General features: G+C 44.0%; 1 protein-coding gene across 1 annotated transcript in view; it reads left to right on the top strand.

Moving 5' to 3' along the window:
• The window catches only part of LOC139389454 (zinc finger SWIM domain-containing protein 6-like), a 64,108-nt gene that overhangs the window by 16,258 nt on the left and 28,417 nt on the right, over positions 1-19,433 (top strand). Inside the window, exons 2-3 of the mRNA XM_071136222.1 lie at positions 18,451-18,807; positions 19,228-19,376. Of these exons, the coding sequence (XP_070992323.1) occupies positions 18,451-18,807; positions 19,228-19,376 (506 nt within the window). The remainder of the gene's footprint in view (positions 1-18,450; positions 18,808-19,227; positions 19,377-19,433) is intronic.

The following is a 19,433-nucleotide window of genomic DNA, read 5'->3' as shown; positions in this document are numbered from 1 at the left end:
ACATTTCACCTGTCTCATTATGTACACATGCTGCTCTTCCTTCTCCCGTCTGCTCCATGTACACATGCTGCTCTTCCTTCAGAAAAGCATCTATCACAACTTTGTTCATTTGCACAATTTCTCTTGTTCACTTTCGCTTGTATATGTCCACACACACCGAAAATGACATTCGTAGCTACTAACTACGCTTGTATAACTTTACGAGCTGGATTTGCCTGTTTCTGCAATTAGTTTGTTCATTTTAGCTCCATACCCCCAGATTCCTACCGCAAGTTCTGGACCTTTTCACCTGGATCATCGCAGCTAGCTAGCTGCCACCCGAGTGACTACTCCTGGCTAACGTCTGTCCCGAAGCAAGCACCAATTAGCCTGAAGCTAGCCCATGCTAGGCCCATTCTCCCGGCTAGCTGAAGAGGCCCATCAGCCACTCCTGGGCTACAATACCTGTACCCCTTCTACTGCCGGTACGGGGCATGGAACCCCGCCAATCCTTCACGACTGGATTACAACCTAATCTGCTCGAGGAGGGTACTCAACTGGCCCCTACATCACATTGTCCCCTGAATCTGCTAGCCACGGCCTGCTAGCTGCTAGCCGTGGCCAGCTAGCTGTCTAGAGCATATTGGACTGTTAGCTGAATAGATCCATCGGCCAATTCCTTGGGCCTCTATACCTATTTTTCCAATTGGACTTGTGGACCCCTCTGCTACTCGGAACCCTACTAATCCATCACGACTGGTCTATTGACGTCACCGCACGCAGAGGCTAAAACACTTTCCTACATTGAGACGTCCTTCTAAGGCCCTTCTGCTAGCCTGCTAGCTGTCTGAATCGCCGTGTCTCCAGCCAGCCCAAACACTCACTGGACCCCTATGATCACCCGGCTACGCATGCCTCTCCCTAATATCAATATGCCTTGTCCATTACTGTCCTGCTAGTGATTATTGTCTTATTTCACTGTAGAGCCTCTAGCCCTGCTTAATATGCCTTAACCAACCATTTAGTTCCACCTCCCACATATGCGGTGACATCACCTGGTTTAAACGTCTCTAGAGAAAATATATCTCTCATTACTCAATGCCTAGGTTTACTTCCAATGTACTCACATCCTACCATACCTTTGTCTGTACATTATGCCTTGAATCTATTCTATTGTGCCCAGAAACCTGCTCCTTTTACTCTCTGTTCCGAACGTACTAGACGACCAGTTCTTTTAGCCTTTAGCCGTACCCTTATCCTACTCCTCTGTTCTTCTGGTGATGTAGAGGTTAACCCAGACCCTGCAGTGCCTAGCTCCACTCCTACTTCCCAGGTGCTCTCATTTGTTGACTTATGTAACCATAAAAGCCTTGGTTTCATGCATGATACCATTAGAAGCTTCCTCCCTAAGTTTGTTTTATTCACTGCTTTAGCACACTCTGCCAACCCGGATGTCCTAGCCGTGTCTGAATCCTGGCTTAGGAAGACTACCAAAAACCCTGAAATTTCCATCCTTAACTATAACATTTTCCAACAAGATAGAACTGCCAAAGGGGGCGGTGTTGCAGTCTACTGCAGAGAGAGCCTGCAGAGTTCTGTCTTACTATCCAGGTCTGTACCCAAACAATTTGAGCTTCTACTTTTAAAAATCCACCTTCCCAGAAAGAAGTCGCTCACCGTTGCCGCTTGCTATAGACCACCCTCTGCCCCCAGCTGTGCCCTGGACACCATATGTGAATTGATTGCACCACATCTATCTTCAGAGCTCGTGCTGTTAGGTGACCTGAACTGGGACATGCTTAACACCCCGGCCATCCTACAATCTAAGCTTGATGCCCTCAATCTCACACAAATTATCAATGAAACCACAATGGTACAACCCTAAATCCGTAAACACGGGCACCCTCATCGATATCATCCTTACCAACTTGCCCTCCAAATACACCTCTGCTGTTTTCAACCAAGATCTCAGCGATCACTGCCTCATTGCCTGTGTCTATAATGGGTCTGCGGTCAAACGACCACCCCTCATCACTGTCAAACACTCCCTAAAACACTTCAGCGAGCAGGCCCTTCTATTCGACCTGGCTTGGGTATCCTGGAAGGATATTGACCTCATCCCGTCAGTAGAGGATGCCCGGATATTCTTTAAAAGTGCCTTCCTCACCATCTTAAATAAGCATGCCCCATTCAGAAAATGTAGAACCAGGAACAGATATAGACCTTGGTTCTCTCCAGACCTGACTGCCCTTGACCAGCACAAAACATCCTGTGGCGTTCTGCATTAGCATCGAATAGTCCCCGCGATATGCAACTTTTCAGGGAAGTTAGGAACCAATGTACACAGGTAGTTAGGAAAGCTAAGGCTAGCCTTTTCAAGCAGAAATTTGCATCCTGTAGAACAAACTCCAAAAAGTTCTGGGACACTGTAAAGTCCACAGTGAATAAGAGCACCTCTTCCCAGCTGCCCACTGCACTGAGGCTAGGAAACACTGTCACCACTGATAAATCCACAATTAATTGAGAATTTCAATAAGCATTTTTCAATGGCTGGCCATGCTTTCCACCTGGCTACCCCTACCCCGATCAACAGCCCTCCACTCCTTACAGCAACTCGCCCAAGCCTCCCCATTTCTCCTTCACCCAAATCCAGATAGCTGATGTGCTGAAAGAGCTGCAAAATCTGGACCCCTACAAATCGGCCGGGCTAGACAATTTGGACCCTCTTTCTAAAATGATCTGCCAAAATTGTTGCAACCCCTATCACTAGCCTGTTCAACCTCTCCTTTGTATCGTCTGAGATTCCCAAAGACTGGAAAGCTGTTGCGGTCATCCCCCTATTCAAAGGGGGAGACATCCTAGACCCAAACTGCTACAGACCTATATCTATCCTACCCTGCCTTTCTAAGGTCTTCGAAAGCCAAGTTAACAAACAGATCACCGACCATTTTGAATCCCACCGTACCTTCTACGCTATGCAATCTGGTTTCAGAGCTGGTCATGGTTGCACCTCAGCCACGCTCAAGGTCCTAAATGATATCATAACCACCATTGATAAGAGACTGTACTGTGCAGCCGTATTCATCGACCTAGCCAAGGCTTTCGACTCTGTCAATCACCACATTCTTATCGGCAGACTCAACAGCCTTGGATACTCAAATGACTGCCTCGCCTGGTTTACCAACTACTTCTCTGATAGAGTTCAGTGTGTCAAATCGAAGAGCCTGTTGTCTTCTGGCAGTCTCTATAGGGGTGCCACAGGGTTCAATTCTTGGGCTGACTCTTTTCTCTGTATACTTTAATGATGTTGCTCTTGCTGCTGGTGAGTCTCTGATTCACCTCCACGCAGACAACACCATTCTGACACCATTGGACACTGTGTTAACAAACCTCTCCTTCCGTGGCCTCCAACTGCTCTTAAATGCAAGTAAAACTAAATGCATGCTCTTCAATCGATTGCTGCCTGCACCTTGCCCGCCTGTCCAGCATCACTACTCCGGACGGTTCTGATTTAGAATATGTGGACAACTACAGATACCTAGGTGTCTGGTTAGACTGTAAACTCTCCTTCCAGACGCACATTAAGCATCTCCAATCCAAAATTGAATCTGGAATCGGCTTCGCAACAAAGCATCCTTCACTCATGCTGCCAAACATACCCCCATAAAACTGACATCCTACCGATCCTCGACTTTGGCGATGTCATTTACAAAATAGCCTCCCACAGTCTATGCAACAAATTGGATGCAGTCTATCTCAGTGCCATCCGTTTTCTCACCAAAGCCCCATACAACACCTACCACTGCGACCTGTATGCTGTCGTTGGCTGGCCCTCGCTTCATACTCATCGCCAAACCCCCTGGCTCCAGGTCATCTACAAGTCTCTGCTAGGTAAAGCCCCGCCCTAACTCAGCTCACTGGTCACCAGTGCCTTACGTCCCTTATCCTAGCTCCTTTGCACATACTGTATATAGACTTTTTCTACTGTATTATTGACTGTACGTTTGTTTGTTTCATGTGTAACTCTCTTTTGTTGTATGTGTCAAACTGCTTTGCTTTATCTTGGCCAGGTCGCAGTTGCAAATGAGAACTTGTTTTCAACTAGCCTACCTGGTTAAATAAAATAAAAAAGTAAGCAATTAGCTAACATTGTTGATGTGATTTCGCTATTACTTTGTGCTAATTCTTTTAGCATTCTGGTAAAAGATGTGCTTTTCTGGTGTGTTTAGCAGCCCCTTGTGTGCTATGCTGGTAATACCTTAAATCCGGGTATGAGGGAAGGCCTGTTAAACTTGGGCGGTATCTAGATTTGTCAAGTCATTGATCTGGAATTGATTCTGGAAAAGAAATGTTCAGTTTGTCGTGTGCACATACCGCTGCAAGATTTTAGCCAAAGAATGTTATACTAGCTTTCTAGTTTGTGTTTTATAAATGTGCAATAATCATAAAACACAATTTATTAAAAGGAATTGGCAACTCGTTCTCATTCTGAGAAGTAAGGTAAGCCACTTGATTTCAACATCTGAACAAATTGAACATGCTGTTAAAAGTTGGAGATGGACAGAAGGGTGTGTTCGTAACAGTTCAACTGTTCTACTATGTTAGCTAGCAGATCCAAGTTGGCTAAACTTGAAATATAAAAACATAGCTGGCTACTCACTAGCATGTGGTGCTTGAGAGATTGTTTAAAAGGCCTGTGTTCATTTTCAATAATGCCTGCTATAAGAGGTTTGTCAATAGTGAATGTGTATTATGCATGGTTCTGGTTAAATTTGTAGCAAAGGGCATTTTTATAGACCGACTTGAAAGCCAGATTAGTGTGAATTGCAAAAAAGCAGGTTGTGGAAGGTTTATATTCAGCCTCAGTATAATTTCACGAACTCTGAATTCATTATATTATTGCTGACTGTTTGAAATGCTGTGTATTTGACCTTTTACGCCCTCTTGAGTCCATTTCCACAGCCCCACGGAAATCTAATTGCATAATTTAAAAAAAAAACATAGAAAATCTATCTGTTTAACCTCTGCGCACCGAACCCGGTAGGTAGCGGGATGAAATTCGACAACATACGGTGATCGCTACATAAATAGTCATATTAAACATGAATGAAAATACAAGTGTCTCACATGTTTCGAAAGCCTAGAATCTTGCTAATCCAACTGCGTTGTCAGATTTAAAAAAGGATTTACTGCGAAAGAATACAATGCGATTATCTGAGGATAGAGCCCCATAAAAAAAAAAACTATTTCAACCAGGACAGGCGTAACAAAATCACAAACTGCAATAAAATAAATGGTTTACTTTTGACGATCTTCCTCTGTTTGCAATCCCAATGCCCATGTTACACAATGAATGGTCTTTTGTTTGATAAAATACATTTTTATAGCCTAACACAACATTTTGTGAACCGCTTGTGTCGTGAATTCCGTCTCATTCCATTTTCGACGACACATTCGAGGTAAATACACACACAAAATGTGACTTTTCCAGTCATGTTTGGTTTCATTGCAATCAACTGGTTTGTTTGTAACACAAGCAAACCTGATGGGTCATTTCGCAGGACGTATTGACTGAAAGAAACCCGATTTGACAAGTAATGACATCATTGTGCACCAATGATTTGCCCGCTGTTTCGTTGATTTGACTGTATTTTAACCCAATGACCACTGATCGTCTTGAAATCTAGCTGGGTAGATAGCCAATGAGCTGAGGTAAACGGCAATATGTAATGTTTATGTGTTGGAAGACCAACCCATGTAGTAAACTCCGGCGTAAAGAGGTTAATTCGCCATTGACGAGTCATACCGGAAGGAGCCACGCATGTTGCGCACAGCATTGTTTTGGTAAAGCGCATTTTCAGCTGTTTGTATATCAATCAGTATGGCGACTAAGTCAGGGAAAGCTAAATCTAAGTCTAGATATACAGATGTACCCACAATTTTAGAAGAAATTGATTGAGGGCGATTCATTTAGCGATTCCCAAATGGAGGAATATTTTTTGAACAGAGAGGACATCGTTTTGGACTGGTAAGTTCTTCTCATGCTAATGCCGTTGTTTGAAATTAATAATATTAAAATATTATATGTGAAATGAAATAGTCTATTTGAGGCTGTTGAGGGGAGGGCAGGCCCACAACAATGGCCAAAGTGAAATGGAGACAGTAGATACAGCTGGTCTGTTGTAATATAATAAAGACAGTAGATCTAGCTGGTCTGTCATAATATAATAGAAACAGTAGATCTAGCTGAAATGTCATAATATAAATGAGACAGTAGATCTAGCAGGTCTATAATAATATATTCAACCTTGTGTTCCCTGTACTCTATATATCTGTTTATTATACCTGTTGATACAGGGCTCATATGTGAAACTATTCTAACTGAACATTTTCTTTCAGTGACACTGACTCCGAATGGGAGCCCCCAGTGCCAAGGTGTCCATCCCCCACTGAAGCTGGTTCATCCAGCTCCTGCCACAAGTGGTGTTCATCTGCCCAAATGTATTTCTGCAGGCATGGATGTGCTATGGCACCTGGCATCAGCAGCATAATATTGTGTAGAGGACTGAGGGTCTTCCAAATATTGAAAGTGTTATTTTGTAAATGTATATTTTTTTTTTCCCATGTTTTTTTTCTCATTTTTTTTTTGGGGGGGGGGTGTGTTAGAATACCATTTTGGTATTTTGTATATAGTTGTTCCATTCAAAATGTATAACTTCACCAATTTGGCCACTTGGGTACATTTGGGCTACTTGTGTGGGACACCTGGGTGACTTCATGATAAATGTCATGTAGCACACTCATTTTGGAAGTTATCATTCTGAAACGTTGCACAAGTACTGTTGCCCTCTTATGTTTTTCACTGAAATTGTCCCCATCATCCTATATGAATGTTTGTTTTATCTTGTTCATTTTAAAGCTGATGATACAACAATAAAAATAAACATATGTTTTTTTTCCATTGTATTATCTAAACCATATCTATTGTGTTATATTCTCCTACATTCAATTCACATTTACACAAACTTCAGAGTGTTTTCTTTCAAATGGTACCAAGAATATGCATATCCTTGGTTCTGTGCCTGAGCTACAGGCAGTTAGATTTGGGTATGTCTTCAGGCGGGAATTGAAAAAAGTAGGGGGTAGCTTTAATTAAGCAAGACTTTGGCCTTCTGCATCTGCGATGAAAGGTGGCAGAGCTACAGTAGTGTGTCAGAAAAAATCGCTCTTCTCACGAAAATGTATGTACGGTTTGACCTACAAACTATGGCCCCTATATGGAATGTACATTTTGCTTGTTTTGCTCTAGGACACCCACAAGACTCGCCTGAAGGTAGTCTGGTACCTGTTAAATATGGAAGTAGTGCCTAAAAGGGGTCAAATATGTGTCCATTTAAAAAAATAAATCCTGATCTTATATCTCTCAGAAATAGGACAGACACTTTAAAATAAACTTCCTGTGTTTTTAGTACATTGTCCTGCTGAAAGGTGAATTAATCTCCCAGTGTCTGGTGAAAAGCCGACTGAACAATGTTTTCCTCTAGGATTTTGACAGTGGTTAGCACTATTCTGTTTTATTTTTTTATCCTGAAAAACTCACCAGTGCTTAATGATTACAAGCATTCCCATAACTTGATGCAGCCACGACTATGCTTTCAAATATGGAGAGCGATACTCAGTAATGTGTTGTATTTGCCCCAAACATAACACTTTGTATTCAGGACAAAAATTGCTTTGCCATATTTTTTTCAGTATTACTTTAGTCCCATTTTGCAAACAGGATGCATGTTTTGGAATATTTTATTATGTACAGGCTTCCTTTTCACTCTGTCATTTAGGTTAGTATTGTGGAGTAACTACAATGTGGTTGATCCATCCTCAGTTTTCTCCTATCACAGCTGTTGAATTTTAACTGTTTTAAAGTCACCATTGGCCTCATGGTGAAATCTGAGTTGGAAGGACGCCTGTATCTTTGTAGTGACTGGGTGTGTTGATGCACCATCCAAAGTGTAATTAATAACTTCACCATGCTTAAAGGGATATTCATTGTCTGCTTTTGTTTATCTACCAATAAGAGGTGCCCTTTGCAATGCATTGAGAAACATCCCTGGTCTTTGTGGTTTAATCTGTGTTTGAAATTCACTACGCAACTGGGGGACATTACAGATAATTGTATGTTTTGGGTACAGAGATGAGGTAGTCATTAAAAAATCATGTTAAACACTATTATTGCACACAGTTAAGCAAATTTAGGCTTGCCATAACAAAGGGGTTGAATACCTATTGATGCATTTTTAAATCATTAGTAAAAAAAAATCTAGAAACATACTTCCACTTTGACATTATGGGGTATTGTGTGTAGGCCAGTGGCCAAAACATATCAATTGAATCAATTTCAAATTCAGGGTGTGAATATATTCTGAAGGCAGTATAAATGCTTCTATATGCTAGCTGAGCAGACCCCCCCCCCCCCCCCCCCAGCTTAGACTCTAAAGTTAGATGTACAACAAAGCTCCTTTTAGATATATGGCCCAAAAATCGAGATGCATATTTTGAACCCCCATGATTTTTAGGCCATATCGCCCAGCCTTAGTGTGTGTGTGTTTCCACATGTAAGTGTATTGTATTGGCCTGTATCTGTAATTAGCTGTCTAACCAATGTGATGAATATGATGAACTCTGCTTAAACCAGCTGCTTGGTTCTGCTCCCATAACCCCATTAGTCCAGAGATCTCGCTCGCTCTCTCATTTTGACAAACTCATTGACCTAATTCAAGGATGGATGCCATCTTGATCAGCTGGGAGGGGGATCTCTCAACCCCACCCAATCCCTGCCCTGTGTATCCACTGTATCATCTCAAATGGAACTAATGACGATCTCCAAACACACAACAGATGAAACATTTCATTAATATGATTAGTCAGAGGTAGCATATTTACAGATGGTGTTGATTCAAGCATTCAATAACATAGCCTTGTGTTGTCTAATGTAATATAATGGAATTGAATAGAATAGACACCAGCTAGACTTGTGAATCATTGGTGGGCTGACCTGCCAGACGGTGTGTTGTGGCTGCCTACCTGGTGATGGTCAAATACCACTCCCTGTGGGGGATCACTTAGACAACCAGCCAGCATTATCATGGCTACTCCCATGTCAACAAAGAGCTCTAGGGGAAATATTCCCTTCTCTCTAGTAGTGGGCAATTTCTCTCAATCATCCATCAATAAAGGGTAGTTATTTACATGCAATGAGAGCCATTTCACCGGAATAGGGTTCTGAAAGGGTTTTGATAAGATCAGCTGTCTGCGTTTAGCTGGAGAGACGAAACCTAAAGTATCCACAGACCTATTCGGAGGACTCAGTTCCCTATTCTAGTAACCGCTCTTAGGCAAGTCATCGACGCATTCAGTAGGCCCACTCTTTGCCTCCATGTGTTTGTGTGAGATAAGAAAAGTGGTACTATATAATGTCAGATGCGCACAGCGTTAAGAGACAATGTTAGCTATCCATTGATAGCCTGCCCATGAGAGAATATCCTTAACCTCAATGTCAATATGTACAGGAATTGCCTACAGGCAGGAGTTTCGACCACAGTATTTACAGGAATTGCCTACAGGCAGGAGTTTCGACCACAGTATTTACAGGAATTGCCTACAGGCAGGAGTTTCGACCACAGTATTTACAGGAATTGCCTACAGGCAGGAGTTTCGACCACAGGATTTACAGGAATTGTCTACAGGCAGGAGTTTCGACCACAGTATTTACAGGAATTGCCTACAGGCAGGAGTTTCGACCACAGTATTTACAGGAATTGCCTACAGGCAGGAGTTTCGACCACAGTATTTACAGGAATTGCCTACAGGCAGGAGTTTCGACCACAGTATTTACAGGCAGGTGAATAGAACTGTATTTCTCTCTCTTCTCCTCCTCAGTATCTGTCGATAGCAACGCTGGGCTCGTGAGATGTTTGTTTTGGTCTTTGTTTGATGTGTGTGTATGACGGCTGAGGCTTTTACACAGCCTCAGCGGAGGGCTGAGAGATGCTAGATGACGCGTGTCAAGTGATATTAAACGTGAGCACCCCCCCATCCCCTCCTCCATTCCATCTTTCCTCCTGTTCCTGGCTTTGTCCGGTGTGGTTAGTGTGAAGAATGACACTTGTCATCTCTGTTTGGGGGTAGAAGATGTCATGTCTGATGTATTACCTCTGACATGGTACAGGTTCAGCGCCGCACGGCCCACTCTGGGATACATAGCTAGACAAAGGCAGGTTCAGGAAGGACAAAGACGAGCTCAAATAACACCCTATCCTGAACATATTCCCCAGTGGCTTTGGTCGAAAGTAGTGCACTGAATAGGGAGTCATTTGAGCAACCGGGCTCAGTGTAGGTCTATGTGAAGTCGCCTAAATGTAAAGGTAAGACGGCGTAGTGATACGCGTGTCTCCCACCGTATGTGCGGTCACATGCCTTTGTGATTCGTATGGGAGATAATCAGCTCCTGGAGCAGTGATGGAATTAGTGTATGGGACGTTGTGCTTCTGAGCTCTCTGCAGCCTTCTTTGTCTTTTGAATTAGGAATTGTGTATAGGCTACCACTTGAAACCATGTCATTCATAAATGGATATTCATTCTGTGACTGCAAACCAAGAGATGATAGGAGTAATGTTTGAGTAGCGTGGGAGTTTGAGAGGTGTAGTCTTATTGATATGGGCTCTCAGGACAGTAAGCAGGAAACGCACTACTACAGTGAATGCAAAATGCCAAACAAAGATATTGCGGTTCGTGGGGTTGTCTTCCAAGCTGCCATTATCTGTTTCATTTTTCTCTCTGCGTGACAGGACGAGGGGGTGCCATGCTTGTGTGTTCCAAGGTATCCCCACTCCTTCTCTCACCCATGCATTCTGAATTGGGGCGGCAGGTAGCCTAGTGGTTAGAGCGTTGGACTAGTAAGCGAAAGGTTGCAAGATTGAATCCCGAGCTGACAAGGTAAAAATCTGTTGTTCTGCCCCTGAACAAGGCAGTTAACCCACTGTTCCTAGGCCATCATTTGAAAATAAGAATTTGTTCTTAACTGACGTGCCTAGTTAAATAAAGGTCAAATATATATTTTTTGCTAGTTGTTAAATGTGTGTGTGTGCTTTTAGCCATCGTTATCTTGGACTGTGGGCTGCTTGTGTGTGTGCGGCGTGGGGGTTGTGGCGTTGGTAAATCAGAATTAGAACACTCTAGATGCTGGTAAATTACCTGGGTGACTCCAGGAAGGGAGGGGTTAAGTCCGAACTGGCAGGGGTGCTTTACACAAACTGTGGCTGGCTGGAGCAGAAAGGGGAAGAGCTCAGAGGAAATCCCACCATCCCTCACCCTTTGCTACAGCTGAGTGCTTCCTGTGTGTTTGTGAACACAGTGTTGGAATGCTGCTTCCCCCTCGTCTAAGGCCGTTATATGTGTGTGTCTGGAGTGGTGCCTCTTGTCTGGTGTGTGACGTCAGCACACACACAGCAGGTCAGTTTAGGGCTAGGCAGCACTGAGTGACTGTTGGGGGGAGGGAGAAAGAAAGAGGGGCTGTGTTTGTGGGAGTAGGAAGCATACTTTAGTAGTCAGGTAGGTGTGTGTGTTTGGTTTTACTATCCTTGATAGGGTTTAGAGAATTTTTTTGTGTGTGCGTGCTTGGGGGAGTCTAGCCTGTCAGATGATTTTTCCAACGGAATGGGAGGGGCAAAGGGAAGGTTACTTCCTGACTAGTCGCCCCTAACACACACACTCTCTCTTTACTTCCCCTCTGATTCTCTGTTCGAAGGTGTGTGAGAAGCACATTCAGATTTCCCTTGGCCATCGTCATCAAAACCCAACCATGTTTTTCATGTGTTTCTTTTGTGTTTGGATTTGTACCAGTCTCGTGACATTGTAGCTGTTTAGGTCTAGCCTCATGTGTCACTGTCTGTAATCCCCCTCCTGATGTAGAGGCTTGTCCTTACAAACACACTTAGCCTGCTTTAAAGAGCTGACAATGGCTTTTCAATGGATCCTCAGTACATTCATCTTCAGACACACTTACACACACACACACACAAACACCAACCACTTGCGTTCATCTTCAGCCAAGAGACTCTCTTGAGGGACTTTTCTTGGTAATTACACATGCTAATTTCCATACATCTCTAATTCCCCCATAACTCTTCACATGGTTGTGACGGATGTATAGACCGAGCGTCCAAAGCAGGCATGTGGTTTCAAAGAGGCTTGCTAAAACCCTGCTGTCCAAATAATTCAGTTGAATGTCTCACGGCTAGTCAGACAGCCGTCCTCTGCCAAGCTCCAGAATCACTCAACAGGCCAGTAAAACAGACTGGGTCTGACTGTCCAATCCAACAAAATTAGACTCCATTTTGTAAGTGATAGTTTGGAAATTGCAAGTCATTCCTGATGGATCGCGTGCCTGCTTCACCCGGCTAGACCAGAGTCGACTGTCATTTAAGTAGCCGCAGGATGACACCTCCACACACACACACACACACACACACACACACACACACACACACACACACACACACACACCCTCCTGATGATCAATATGCACATTTGCTGTCAAATTCACATGTAGAATGGAATTGAAATTCATAGAATGTAAAAAATCAGAAAAAGGTTAATTTTCTAGGCTACAGCTGGCTCTGGTTGGTGTGACTGCTCCTGTGGAGGACGAGGCCTTTGATGTTTCAGAGAGGTCATAGCACAAACATGGCCACCCTTGGTGCTCAGCTGTGCTATTTCAGCTTGACCCTCACCTAGACCACACACGCACACACTACAGCACTCCTAAAGCAGCGTCCCTTGTGTAAATGTATTGATCAGTGTTTATGGTCTCTGTATGAGGGCATCCTTATAGGACCACTCTCATTCTCTGGCTCTCTCTCACATGGGAATACACCACAGGTTGGTGGCACCTTCATTGGGGCTCGTGGTAATGACTGGAGGGGAATCAGTGGAAGAGTATCAAATACATCAAATGCATGCCATTCCATTTGTGCCGTTCTGGCCATTATTATGTGCCGTCCTCCCCTCAGCAGCCACCACTGGAATACACATAAGCCCCTCCACTCCCAGTAAGACTGAGGTGTACACACACTAAAACCTCTGAATCTTTCCTTCTCAGATTTCCTCTGGAGTTATACAGCCAGCCCTTCGGAGGTTGTTTTAGATAATGACATCACTAATATAGGCCTAAGGGCTGAACAGATTGCTCACTCACTTTTCAAAGGGTTCTTAGTTTCCCCCTAGACCTCCAATTGTCCATCCCAAATATCGCCCTGTTCCCTATCTAGTGCACTACTTTTGACCAGGGCCCATAGGGATATTCATCCCGTCTCTGGTTCCACCCCACCTTCTCTCCTCTCCTGCAGTAGAGCACCATTCTTCACATGCTGGTCAGATCTCCTCTCAGGTCCTCTGATTCAGACCATATGGAATTCCAAACGAGCTCTGTGCTTTTTTAGGTATACTGGAGGATTCCTCTGACTAACATAGGATCCATTCCCCTTCTACTGCGGTCTTCTACTGAGCTGAAATGGACCTGGGCTCTGGCTTGCTTTGGTACAGACCTGGATTGAGCTGTTCCCTGTCTGTCTGTTGCTCATGTGGTAATGTGATTAAATGTCAAAGCTAAAGCCTCGCTTCTCTTGTCTTCTCTCTATCCTTGTCTATATAGGCCTACATCTTTCTTTCTTTCACACACAGGCCTTTTCTTATTTGGACAAATCTGCCGTCTCTCCTCCGTCCTCTCTGTTCTGTCTTCTCTCCTCTGTCTCTAAGTGGTTGAGGAGAATTCATTAGTAGGCAACAGACGGTCCTCCCCTCCTCGATAGCCTCCTTTGGGTGAGGAAGCACAAGTGTATCCTTTCTGAAATTTTTGCGGAAGAGTTTTGAAATCTGCCACACCCCATTTGAACCAGCTATTGTTTTCTTCGGAGAAAAGCATGCAAACGTTTAAACGATACACCACTTACGATACACAACTACTAGCAAAATAGTTATCATCTTTTATACTTTGGATTCCACCCTGTAAACATCATTGGCATGATGCCGCGCGATTGGGAAGGAGAGTCTCATTTCATACAAGCATATTTTCTACCACTTTCCCTCTCCTCTCGTCGATTACCTTTGACCTTTTTTTTTAAAGGAGGCCAGAGAAGACGGAGGAGAGAGGACACAGGAGTTGAGCAAATCCAATTGAGGAAAAAGACACACACACACACACACACACACACGACTGTGTCATATTAGATTTAAAGTGACATTCACTCTAACCAATTCTGCAAATAATGTTAATGAGCCAACCGCCCCTGTGGCTGAATTTTCTCCATCGACTTGGAATCTTAATTTGATTGAGCATCACACATATATTTCCCCAATCTAATTTATCCTAGTGGATGGTTGCACACTGAGAGCTTTTGTGCTTAGGCAAGCAGCCTTCCAGCCTCGACTAGGTCTCTTAATGTGGGAATGCTCAACCCAATTTTATTATAAGACCCCATATATAAAGGCTACATTCTTGCTCCTGTGGGTCTGCATGGGTTAATTTTGGAGGGGCTGTGGCCTCTCCTTCTCCCTGAAATGAGAGCAGGGGTTTGGTATTTTGGGGGCCCCATGTTGTTGAATGTGAGGAAGGAGGGCTTGTAGCTGGTCAAGAGAGCTTGCTGGCTTATCACCACTCATGCAGTTTCCAAAGCGCAGAGGGAGTATCTGGGCTAGTCCTTTGATGTGGGCCCCCAAGTGTATGGGTGGTCTGGGGGCCCTTGTGCATTTACACACATACACACTCTCTACTTCTTGCGTTTTTCTCGCTTTCACGCTCTATGTTTCTCTCTCGAAGCCAAGTGTGATTTCACCAGAGTGGTCATGAGGGTGTTTCTAGGGCAACCTCACACAGGCCTTGTTCTAAAAATGTCTGCCCTGGCCTCTCCAACACACAGCAGCCCTTAGCTGCACTTTGGGAGGGGGCTGAGGGGGGCAGGGAGGGGAACACAGTCTAATAGCTAGCACATGAGATACTGAAGATTTCATACCAACCAGCAGACGGGAAGAAGAGGGAGAGAAGGGTGTGTAAATAGTTATATTCCTGTGCTCAGCAATTAGCTAAATTAAAAGTGCATTTTTCACGTGGGACTAGTTTGTGGTGGCCAAACCGATGTACAGGAGAGAAAGAAGAAAGGTCATTACTGACCCATCTGTCAAACAGAGAGGGCGATAACTAAGATGGATGGAGAAAGGGAAGGAAAAGGAGGGAGGACCCACTAAAGGGCCCCGGCAGCAGTCTTAATGGGATAGACCTTGGTGTTTGTTATGTTATGGAATTTATCTGCTTGTAAGAGATTGGCATACGTTTTGTATTCTTCTTAACTTTTTGTTTGACTTTTTATTCCTATTCAGCCTGTTGTGGATTTCTGGTCTGCTAAAGATAAATTACAGTAGGTGTTACATTTCCAAAGGGGTGTATCAGAGTTACCAAGTTGTCTTTGAGCCGCATGTTTCTGATGTTCTGTTATTCAACTCGTTGGACTGGGAAAGGCTGGAGAACACACACTGAACCTGTTTTTGACACACACACACACACACACACACACACACACACACACACACACACACACACACACACACACACACACACACACACACAGGCCCCATGTGGAGTAGCTGTGGCAGCTTAGATATCCCTGTTAATACACGCCTGAAATCACAGCACTCTCAGATCTTTGATAAGTGGATTTATACATGCATGTCTCCACTTGGCCCCGATACGTTTTCATCTTTATCTCTCTAACTCTCTCCTCAGTGCATAAATTAATTAATAACACACTCTGTCTCCCTGGCCCCTCCCCAATATTAATAAATGCATGATCTCACGCTGGCTGGGTCTCTTTCATATGCTCATCAGTGTGTGTTCTAGACTGGCACTTGCAGCCCCGCCCTTCTCATGCATATTCATAGATGCATAGTAACCCCCCCGCCTCTGGAAATGCAGAGCTCAGGAGATCAAACACTATTAAAATGAGCCAGCTCTATTATTCACTCTTAACACACAGTATCTGTCTTGCTATCATTGCTGACCCAACCAGCAGTCTCTGTTTCCGTTGATTTGATTCCGTGCCACAGGACTTTGCTCTTTATTCAATGTGGTCATAATTTGATGTTATATATGGAATATATCTTTGCACCTCTTTCATAAGGTTTATGAAGGTCTACCATTACACATGGTATGCCTTTATTGAGAGGACATGGCTTTGTAATGAATTGTTTGATTTAATATACATCTCCCATGCCTGATGTTTTTGTGTATGTTGTTTAAAGGTTTTAGAGGTTTGGGCTTCTATGTCCTCTAGAGGTCGACCGATTTTATGATTTTTCAACACCGATACCGATTATTGGAGGACCAAAAAAGCCAATACCGATTTAATCGACCGTTTTTAAATTAATTTATTTTTATAATAATAATAAATAAAAATGTATTTGTAATAATGACAATTACAACAATACTGTATGAACACTTATTTTAACTTAATATAATACATCAATAAAATCAATTTAGCCTCAAGCAGATAATGAAACATGTTCAATTTGGTTTAAATAATGCAAAAACAAAGTGTTGGAGAAGAAAGTAAAAGTGCAATATGTGCCATGTAAGAAAGCTAACGTTTCAGTTCCTTGCTCAGAACATGAGAACATATGAAAGCTGGTGGTTCCTTTTAACATGAGTCTTCAATATTCCCAAGTAAGAAGTTTTAGGTTGTAGTTATTATAGGACCATTTCCCTCTATACCATTTGTATTTCATTAACCTTTGACTATTGGATGTTCTTATAGGCACTTTTAGTATTGCCAGTGTAACAGTATAGCTTCCGTCCCTCTCCTCGCTCCTCCCTGGGCTCGAACCAGCAACACAACGACAACAGCCACCACATCGAAGCGTTACCCATGCAGAGCAAGGGAAACAACCACCCCAAGGCTCAGAGCGAGTGAAGTTTGAAACGCTATTAGCGTGCTAACTAGCCAGCCATTTCACTTTGGTTACACCAGCCTCATCTCGGGAGTTGATAGGTTTGAAGTCATAAACAGCGCAATGCTTGACGCACAACGAAGAGCTGCTGGCAAAACGCAATAAAGTGCTGTTTGAATGAATGTCTACACACCTGCTTCTGCCTACCACCGCTCAGTCAGATACTTAGATACTTGTATGCTTGTATGCTCAGTCAGATTATATGCAACACAGGACATGCTAGATAATATCTAGTAATATCATCAACCATGTGTAGTTAACTAGTGATTATGATTGATTGTTTTTTACAAGATAACTTTAATGCTAGCTAGCAACTTACCTTGGCTTACCGCATTTGCGTAACAGGCAGTCTCCCTGTGGAGTGCAATGAGAGAGAGGCAGGTCGTTATTGCGTTGGACTAGTTAACTGTAAGTTTGCAAGATTGGATCCCCCGAGCTGACAATGTGAATATCTGTCTTTCTACCCCTGAACGAGGCAGTTAAACCACCGTTCCTAGGCCGTCATTGAAAATAAGAATGTGTTCTTAACTGACTTGCCTAGTTAAATAAAGATTACATAAAGGGGTAAAACATGTATATCCTCCCTCTCTCCTCTCTCTCCCTCTATTTCCTCCCTCTCTCCTCTCTCTCCCTCTATTTCCTCCCTCTCTCCTCTGTCTCTCCCTCTATTTCCTCCGTCTCTCCCTCTATTTCCTCCCTCTCTCCTCTGTCTCTCCCTCTATTTCCTCCCTCTCTCCTCTGTCTCTCCCTCTATCCTCCCCCTCCCTCTTTCTCTCCCTCTGTATCCTCCCTCTCTTCTTTCTCTCCCTCTGTATCGTCTCTCCCTCTATATCCTCCCTCTCTCCCCTTTCTATCCCTCTATCCTCCCTCTCCTCTTTCTCTCCCTCTATCCTCTCTCCCTCCTTTCTTCCTCTTTCGCTCCCCTATATCCTCCCTCTATATCCTCCCTCCTTTTTCTCTCCCTCTATCCTCTCTCCCTCTATATCCTCCCTCTCTCCTCTTTCTCTCCCTCCATATCCTCCCTTCCTCTATATTCTCCCTCTTTCCTCTTTCCCTCTTTCTCTCCCTCTATATCCTCCCTCTCACTCTATATCCTCCCTCCCTCTTTCTCTCCCTCTATATCCTCCCTCCCTCTTTCTCTCCCTCTATATCCTCCCTCCCTCTTTCTCTCCCTCTATATCCTCCCTCTCCTCTTTCTCTTCCTCCCTCTTTCTCTCCCTCTGTGTCCTCCCTCTCCTTTTTCTCTCCCTCTGTATCCTCTCTCCCTCTATATCCTCCCTCTTTCTCACCCTCTCAATCCTCCCTCTCTCCTCTGTTCTCTTTCTCTCCCTCCTTCACCTTTATTTTATAGTTGATGCCACGTTGAAGGCTTGTACAATAAAGGCTTGTTAAAACTCACTCTTTTTGTTTCCTTCCCAGGGTTTCATCTGAGTGGCACGGTAACAGACCCGGCCACGTCCTCTCAGCCTGAGATAATCTGCAGCGTGAGCGTCAGCTTCGACCGCTGTAAGATCACCGCAGTAACCTGTAGCTGCGGCAACAAGGACATCTTCTACTGCGCCCACGTTGTAGCGCTGGCCCTGTACCGCGTACGGAAGCCCGATCAGGTCAAACTGCACCTGCCCATCTCAGAGACGCTGTTCCAGATGAGCCGAGATCAGCTGCAGAAGTTTGTCCAGTACCTGATATCAGTGCATCATACGGAGGTGTTGCCCACCGCACAGAAACTGGCTGATGAGATACTGTCAACTAACTCCGAGATCAACCAGGTCCACGGTGTGTGTGTGTGTGTGTGTGTGCACGTAGGCCCCACTGAGGACATTGATTGTGAGCTAAAGGTAAAGGCAGCTCAATGCTGCTCATTAGTCTGATGCTGCCTGCAAACGAAACACTCTGTCCACCTCTAATCAACACTATAGACCTGGGTTTTATTTACCTTAGAAAGGAGGGAGAGGTCGAGGGAGGGATATAATCAGATTGTATTTGTCACATGCTTGGTGAACAAGCGATGTAGACGGTGAAATGGTTACTCACAGGCCCTTCCCAACAAGGCAGAGAGAAAGACAATATAAATAATATACAGAGGAATATGACTCCTCTCTCAGGTTTCCCCAGCTCCACAAGTTGCCTGAAGTAGATATATTATTTTAGAGTTATTTATTCAATTAATAAATCGTGTCGTATCTCTGTGTGCAGGGGCCCCGGATCCCACGGCAGGAGCCAGTGTAGATGATGAGAACTGTTGGCACTTGGATGAGGAGCAGGTCCAGGAGCAGGTGAAACTCTTCCTCTCTCAGGGAGGATACCACGGCTCTGGGAAACAACTCAACCTGCTGTTCAGTAAGGTAACCCCCCCCCCCCCCTCCTCCTTTAGACACTGAATATTTTCAGTCTGGTACAGA

The sequence above is a fragment of the Oncorhynchus clarkii genome, chromosome 30 (assembly GCF_045791955.1).
Source record: "Oncorhynchus clarkii lewisi isolate Uvic-CL-2024 chromosome 30, UVic_Ocla_1.0, whole genome shotgun sequence".
In the NCBI taxonomy this organism is placed as follows: Eukaryota; Metazoa; Chordata; class Actinopteri; order Salmoniformes; family Salmonidae; genus Oncorhynchus; species Oncorhynchus clarkii.
The sequence above is the reverse complement of the archived record's forward strand: the minus strand, read 5'-3'. Positions and strand labels throughout refer to the sequence as shown.